Source organism: Leptonychotes weddellii, chromosome 5, assembly GCF_054177405.1.
Source record: "Leptonychotes weddellii isolate Sample4059 chromosome 5, ASM5417740v2, whole genome shotgun sequence".
NCBI lineage: Eukaryota > Metazoa > Chordata > Mammalia > Carnivora > Phocidae > Leptonychotes > Leptonychotes weddellii.
In genome coordinates, this window is record NC_138373.1 from 14,734,775 (window position 1) to 14,742,564 (window position 7,790).

Below are 7,790 nucleotides of genomic sequence, written 5' to 3' on the forward strand. Positions count from 1 at the left end.
TTTTTTTTTTTTAAAGATTTTATTTATTTATTTGAGACAGAGAGAATGAGATACAGAGAGCATGAGAGGGAGGAGGGTCAGAGGGAGAAGCAGACTCCCCACCGAGCAGGGAGCCCGATGCGGGACTCGATCCCGGGACTCCAGGATCATGACCTGAGCCGAAGGCAGTCGCTTAACCAACTGAGCCACCCAGGCGCCCTCGAGCTCAACTTATAGGCTGGTCAAAGTAGCCTGACCCAGACCAGTCAGGTTCTTTTTCCTGGCAATCTGAACCATAAAATATCGAGTCAATGAGGCAATAAGCGGGGAGAGCTACAGCTGAAAAGTTATGATGCAAGATGGATTTGGAAAAGCCACACCCAACCAAGACCCTGTTCCCTGAAAGTTGGGCTGAGAGCAGCCAAGACAGGATTTCAGTGCAAAACCTGCCCTTAACTCCTCATTTAGGTCAGCTCCCCGCAGGGAAAGGGTATACACAGGGGAGCCTGTGAAATCTCCAGTGCATGGGTCCACCTGACTGCTAGGTCTGCCCCAAACTTTGCCACTCATCTGTTCAAAAACCTTCCATGTGTCCCCTAGCCCCCAGGAAAAGTTCAAACTACTGGGCCTGGCATCCAAGGCCTCACTCGGCCATCTAGTTACGTCTGTCAGGAGGTTCTGGACCACTTCCTGGGTGAGACAGGTAAGCAGGCTTTCAGGGGTGGCGCTGTCCAGCAAAGCCAATACAAGGTCACATACCGCACACTGACATCCAGGTGCGTAGATGTGACGCAGTCCCAGCATAGATCTGATCATCTCTATCAGATCCCAGTAGGTGCCAGTGGGTTGTGCAGTTTTCCTCTGAAGGCAGAAAGGTGAGGGGGTGGACAAAGGCGACCAATAGGGCAGAATTCCGCTGAAGATGCAGGCCGCAGGGGAAGAGATGGAGAATTAGGGAAGCCCGGAGGCCCCGTATCTAAATCAGTCTTCTAGTGGGGCAGGATCCGTCTGGCCCCGCAGTTTTCCCAGCGAGTGGACATCCAGGTTGTGTTTGCACACTGGTGAGAATGAGGAGCTCTTTCCTGAGGTATCTAGGGCTTCATCTGTACACAGGACACATGAGCTCAGGCAGGACAAAGGCGTGGGTACCCTTCCAGACTCGTGCAGCTGCCAAGTTCAGCGGTTAGGGAGGGGGACCCAGCCACGCCTTCTCGGGTGAGGTCCCTGACTCACCCTACCCTCTCAAGCCCGTGCCCCCTCCGCCTCATTTAGAGGTTTGATCATGCCCCGCCCTGTGATCCAATCACTTTTGGGTGCGACAGAGGACTCGCCGAGGCCCCTCCCATATCCGCGCAAGGCTAATTGTGGTTTAATACCCCGGGCTCACTCCCCCAGGAGGTCCCTGAAAGTCCTACAGACCAATCCTGATGCTCCTTAGGAGCAACATTTGTTCCGCGGGCCAATCATTTTCCACTTGCGGCCAGGCCACGCCCCCTACACGAGGGGCCGAGCAAAGGCTCGGACCTGGCGCAGGCGCCTTGCAACAGCCAAGCCAGGGTCGCTCGAGGGCCACTGGGAGGCGCTGCAGGCGGGTGCCCAGGTGGAAGGAGGCAAAGCAGGCAGGGGTCACTGGGGCCTAATCCCGCCCTCTGGCTCCTCCCCCAGGCCGGGCCCAGGGGCGGGGTCCGAGACTGCACCAAGGCCATCACGTCCAGCCCTTCTATGACTCGCGGCACCCCAGCACCCGAAGCAAGCGGTACTGCGGCCAGATGGGCGGGGCAAGGGCAGCCTGGAGCAGCAGCAGCACGGGCCTGTGGCATCGAAAGAGGGATGGGACGCGGTGGCTGGAACCCAGCCCCCAGACCTTGTTTGGGGTCAGGCGCCGCCCCACTCCAACCAGGCTTCGGAGCCAGGAGCTAGCCTACTCCTGAAACCAGGTGTCTGGGGACAGGTGCCATACCCAGCTCTGGAAACCAGGCTTCTGGACTCGGAACTCTTAGAAATCTAGAGCTGGGGCCTGGAGCTTAGGTGCCTCAGAGAAACCAGGGGTCAGGCTCCTCCCCCTCTTCTACTGCTTCAGCAACATAGCCCCCTAGTAACCAGGTGTGTTGATCCAGAGTCCCTGGCTCTCTAGGCCAGACTCTTAGGTCAAAGGCTATGCCCTTTTCTGGGCACAGGGCTGCCTGCTCCCCTCTGCCTGGCAACTCTCCCCTGCTTCTTCCCATACTGGCTCCTCCTCATTTAATGTTCCACTCAAATGTCACCCCTTCTGAGACAGGCCTTTCCCTGTTCACTGTATCTGAAGTAACAGCCTCCATTACTCACGGTGCCTCTTCCTGGCCTCAGGAATACCCGATGCCCACACACATCTCACCTATGTCCCAGCCTGGCCTGGCCCAGCTTCACTGCTCTGGGGTTAGGGGCTCCCAGTAGTCTTTCCCCAAGGACAATACTGAGCCAGATGCGGGTGTTAGCCCCTCCCTGTCCCACCTGTTCCTACGGAGAGAAGGGCAGTGCCAGCTTGCTGTGGTCACAGCACCTAGAACGGTCTGATTTGAGTCTCCCTCGGCTGGGCCTGGCCCCAAGGATGGCCAGGAAAAGGGGAGGCTGGATGCCTGAAGGGCCTGGGCCGGCCCTTCCAGGAACACACATGCACATGGCAGTCTCCAAGCACTCTTTTTTTTTTTTTTAATTTCTTACAAAACCGTGTGTCCCAGCCAAACAGGACGCTGCAGGCCGTCCCCCAGGCATTGTGGCCTGAGTGGGGAAGCCCCCATGAATGAGAGGCTGGCAACCCCAGGAGAACTGTCCGCCCCTCTGCTCAGGGCCAGTGTGAGGAAGGGGATCCCGCTGGAGGCTCTGTCCTGCCCTCCCCCCTCAGCTGCTGGGAGAGAGGGCAGGCCGGGGTCTCTGGTGCTCTTAGTGCCTGCAAGGGAAGGAGGGAGAAGAGGGTCTGAGGGGACGAGGAAAGGCTGGGGCCTGGGATGAGGCAGGCCAGGGGGCAGGCCCACAGTATCTCACCAAGAATGTGCGAAGCTCTCAAACCAATGTGGTGATACCAATGATGACTGCCACAATGACGACAGTGACAGACACACAGATGGCGATCAAGACTTTCTTCTGCGGGAGAGGAGTTCAGGGAAACTCACTCAGGAGGGGAGGAAAGACCACCAGGGCCGGGGAGGGGAGGGGAGAAGAGGGGAGGGGAGGGGAGGCCTCACCTTCCGAGCCTTCTTCTGGTTTTCGAGGGCAATCTTGACATGTTCCTGCCCGCGTTCCACATAGTCTGCTGAGCTCAGGATGTTCTTCTCAATCCGGTTGATCATCTCCCCCTGCTCAGAGGAGGGGGTGGTTCAGGCAGGTAGGGATGACCGGGGGTGGAAGGCCCAGCAGACCCTCTGCTTGCTCACGCTAGCCGCCTGAAGGCCGTCTGCCGGCAGCAAACACAGCACTAACAAAGGTGTGGGGCAGGACCACATCGGACAAAAGTTCGCACACCTGAGGGCGGCTTCCGGGCTCCCTTTTATCATGTGGTCCCTTCCGCCCTGCTCCCTTACCCCCTACAACCTTCATGTGCTGTGGTGGCTTGGAGCCAAGTGCTCATACCTTTTCACAGAGGGTGAACTTTTGTCCCTTCGTAATCTGTCTGAATTCGCCCATTCTTCTAGGCCTGCCTCCCAACAGCTGTGAAGCCCTCCCCATCCCTGCCTCCTCATGGCACCGCCAGCCTTCAGGTCCTAGTACTCCTACTGAATGAAATCCCTCCCCCAGTGGCCCCAAGGCCACTGGCTGCAGCACTAGGGGTCAGCTCCTCCAGGACAGGGCTGGAAGCTTACCTCACCCCATGAAACCAGGGGCAGCAGAAGACCACTCCCACCCCAACCTCATACAGATTTGCGGAGGCAGGCCCTCTGAGGAGTGAGGGCCAGCCTCGGGGGCGGGGGGGACGAAAGCCTCGGGGAGAGAGGCTGGAGGGTGGAATGGGCCGATAGTCACAGCGGGGGTTCTGACTGAACACGGTCTCATGTCAAGCCCAGCCGGCCATCTTGGGTGCCCACCTGCATCTCCACTTCAGTAGCCAGAAAAGTGAAGATCTCATGAAGTTCACGGATACTGCGTTCAAGCTGCTGGATCTCACTGTGCCGGGCAGAGATCTCATTTAGGGCCTGTCGAGTCACCTGTGTGTCCTTCAGTATCTGGGGAGTGGATAGAAACGGACAGACAGGTCACGGGGAACCCGGCAGCAGGTCAGAAGTTCCTGTTGAGCTCTCAGGCAGCCCTCGGGCTTAGAACTGGGGCTGGGGCCCCGATGAGTGACTCTAGGCCTGCTAACTCCTTCCCCTCCGGGCCTCCGTATCCCCTCAATCAGAGAAGATGAGAGTCCCAGAAGAGGGAGGCTAGCTGTGGCCACTCACATTGGACACAAACACCTCGCTCTGCCCACTGTCCAGCATCTGTTCCAGCTCCTCATCAGACACCATTCCAGCATTCGCTGTGAAGGAAAAGGCCAGGCTCAGAGCTGGGTCAGGTTACCTGACCCTGGAGGCCAGACGCCACAACTCACTGATCTTCAGCTGCCGCCGAATCCGCTCCACGTTCTTCTCCCGGTATTCGGACTGTGTCAAGTTGCACTTGTTGATGAGTTCCACGAATTGCTGGGACAGGACCCCGTGCTAGTGGTAGAGAATATAGGCTGGGCACCCCGGAAGGATTTGGCCTCAACATCCCCACGGGTACAGCGAGCAAACAGCGTAAGCTGTTCTAGGTGCCTGCCCCCTTGACCACCATTCTCTCAAAGTAAAAGCCAAAGCCCTTACCAGGGCTTATGAGGCCCTGCATGACCTTCCCTTTCCCCCATTTCCCCTGTGACCTTACCTCTTCCAGCCGTTCCCTCCCTCACTCCCTCCAACCATGGTGGACTCCTCTCCCCTTGCCCACCAAAGCCACCCCCACCTCAGACTTCTGCATTCACTGCTCCCTGGGCCTAGAATGCTCATGCCCCACAGAGGTCACCTTCTGCCATCCAAGTACTAACCAGGCCCGACCCTGCTTAGCTTCCGAGATCAGATGAGTTCGGGCGCGTTCTGGGTTGAGGCCACCTTCTGAATGAGGTTTTCTCTACCTTACTAAAACGGCAACCTGCCTTCTCCCAGCACTCTCAACCCCTCTTCTCCTCAGTTCTCCCCTTAATGCTTAACTGTGTTCTAAAATAATGTACATATTCACTATGGTGTTTGTCTCTCCCCACCAGAACGTAAGCTCCATGAGGATAGGGTTCTTTGGTTCACTGCTGGATCCCCAACAGCTAGAAAAGGGTCTAGCACACAGTAGGCACTCAATAAATACCTGTGAATGCTTGCTGAACACCAGCCTCACTGCTTAGACTAATATACCTGGAGGTCAGTCCATTGCCTAGATTTTACAGGTCCAGCTGCGCCCTCAGCCTCTCACACTGATGGCCACTACAGGCTCCCCCTGAAACGTCCTCTCATCTTGTCCATTCCCCTGTTGCCTTCAATGTGTTCATTCCTTGGAGCTCCTTCCTCAGAGACATATCTGCTCTCCTGCCTTCAGCTGCACCCTTGCAAGATGCCCAAACTGCTCTACCTTCAATCTAGGGGACTTGCTGAGCTCTGGGCCCACCTACTCCAACTCTGACCTCCAGGAAGTAAAATTACTCCTCACTGGGCACCCGGGGCGGGGGGTGGGCAGTTAGATCACCTCAAATCTCCTTACTAAGATGTTGATTCAGTGACCTTCCATCTCCAGGGAAGTTCCTCTTCCTCACTTCCTGAATTCCACCCATGGCGCAGAGCATGTCCCTGTCACATGGGCAGGAAACCTCCCAGTCATTTATGACTGTTCCCCCTTCTTCCCTGGGCAGGGATATTAGCTACCAAACCCTATGTGAGTAATGTCTTTGTCATCTAGTCAAGCTTGACTCCCCATCTTGGTTTCTAGAAAGCATGCCTTCCACAGCCAAACCCAGGTCATATCTGGGGACTCAGCAACTTCTCATTAAATGGACAAGGTGACAGGATGTTAAGTGGACTGGGAGTCGGGAGTCTTGACCTTGGGCAAGTCCTTTTTCTCTCTCAACCTCAGTTTCCCCATTTGAAAACCATCAGATTGGACTTGATCTCTAAGAGCCCTTCCTCCTTACTTCGGCCATCTAATGATCTATGAAACCCTTGCAAAATGTCTTAGTTCTGGGAATAATAACCCACCTGGGTTTTTCTCATCCTTGTGTTGACTGAGTTATAATTCTCATCAGCTTCCTCATTCTGGGGCTCTATGGCTGTGGGAAGATACAAGGGTATTAGTGGGGAAGGGGATTTGATCTGTGATTTCGGAAAATCATGTGGGAACCAGGACACAGGGCCAGGGCCATACCCCATCCATGTAACAGAGAGGTGCTTATCTCCATGGGATTCTTTTGGGAATTATAATTGATCATAAATGACTAATTCTGAGCCTCTGATGGGAGAAAGTATATTTTTCTTTGCAGTACATCAGAGAATTCGCACAGGTGTACAGAGGCCTCTTGAGAAACCCCCATCTGCCTGTCCAAAGAATGCACATTGGGCAGCAAGAATTGTAGGAGTAAATAGTTTCCTTTTAAATAAAGGAGCTCGAGAGGCAGGCATGTGCTGTGCAAAGTAGGAAGCCAGGAGAAAGAGATTCTAGGCCTAGGCCTGCTGTGTGACCTGGATACATCACTGGCCTCTCTGGGCCACACACTCCCCAGATATACCAGGAGCTGGGCTGGACCACAGGGAAGGATCTGTCTGAGGCCCTAGGAGCTCACCCTTCAGCTGCGATCGGATCTCCCTCCCCAGCTGTTTGATCTCCTCACGCAGGTTCTGCAGGTCCTGCTTCATACCTGAACAAGAGAAAGCCATGACTCCCAAACAGCAGCCCCTACCTCAACAAACCTCCCTGGCCACCACCTGCATGGAACTACAATCCCCACAATCCCTCCGGCTGAGCTTGCGTTTGCACTTGGGGTTTCACTCACTTTCCTCGGGAAGGGGCGTGGCCAGGATGGTGACCTGCTGCTTCTCCAACTCCCGGACTTTATTCTCCAGCTTGACAATAGTCTGTCGAATTGTCCGGACCTGGGGAAGGTGACCGAGACGGCTGAAGGAGATAAGGGGGTACTCCAGACCGCGCTGCTCCTCGGGTCATCCAGCCCCCTCGCGAAGACAGGGCAGAGACCCCAGCTTCTTACCTTCTGGAAGAACTCATCGTCCGGGCTCCCCAGCCGTGCCGTGCCCGGGTGTACCACGAGCGCGACCCGTTCCTTGTCCTCATCGTCCGAGCTGTCATCCCCCTGCCAGGGCCGGGGTCACTGGCATCACTTCCTTGCTGTTGCTTTCTCCCCGCAGGACTCACGGACTTCCGGGTCTTTCCTTCCTAGCCCTCAACCTCCCCTCCCTGCCCCGAAGACCAGGAGTCCTGTATTCCAGCCAGACCCCGTCCCGTCCGCCCGTGTCCAACCCTGCAGCCCCCACTTCTCACCTGCCTCAGTTCGTGGGTCCTGTCGCGCATGGTGGCCCGAGCTCCCTCTCCCCGGCGCCGGAGCCCCGAGGGCCTCAAGACTAAGTTTGGAACTCCCGTACCGCACTCGCACTCTGACAGTGACACTCCCCTCCGCCCTCACCCTGCAGACCCCCAAACCTCCCCACGAGCCACCAGAGGCTCTGTCCCGGGCACCATCCACAGTCAATGGGAAGAAGCCGACCTCGGGGACCCCCCAAGATTCCACAGGTTGGAATTCCCTTTTCTTTCCCCCCCTCCCGCACCCGCAG

General features: G+C 56.4%; 1 protein-coding gene across 2 annotated transcripts; it reads right to left on the minus strand.

Moving 5' to 3' along the window:
- Window positions 1–36: 36 nt before the first annotated feature.
- STX4 (syntaxin 4) lies at window positions 37–7,790 on the minus strand. Of its 2 annotated transcripts, none has more exons than XM_081819673.1 (11): window positions 7,501–7,790; window positions 7,211–7,312; window positions 6,998–7,097; window positions 6,788–6,862; window positions 6,207–6,277; window positions 4,544–4,652; window positions 4,395–4,471; window positions 4,038–4,175; window positions 3,201–3,311; window positions 3,001–3,099; window positions 37–1,082 (listed from the first exon to the last, which is right to left on the minus strand). In XM_081819673.1, the coding sequence occupies exons 1-10, from the start codon at window positions 7,528–7,530 to the stop codon at window positions 3,019–3,021; spliced, it is 894 nt and encodes a 297-aa protein (XP_081675799.1). In that variant the 5' UTR covers window positions 7,531–7,790; the 3' UTR covers window positions 37–1,082; window positions 3,001–3,018. The 2 variants fall into 2 exon arrangements, with proteins under 2 accessions (XP_081675799.1, XP_006729908.1); XM_006729845.3 differs by lacking the exon at window positions 37–1,082 and adding an exon at window positions 2,651–2,905.

What these genes read in the sequence shown, in the direction of transcription:
- STX4 (XM_081819673.1), bottom strand. Translation starts at nt 7,530, where the DNA reads ATGCGCGACAGGACCCACGAACTGAGGCAG. An exon ending in GGACCCACGAACTGAGGCAG is followed by an intron (nt 7,313 to 7,500) that starts GTGAGAAGTGGG and finishes CGGCCCTGGCAG; the next exon opens with GGGGATGACAGCTCGGACGA. An exon ending in ACGATGAGTTCTTCCAGAAG is followed by an intron (nt 7,098 to 7,210) that starts GTAAGAAGCTGG and finishes CACCTTCCCCAG; the next exon opens with GTCCGGACAATTCGACAGAC.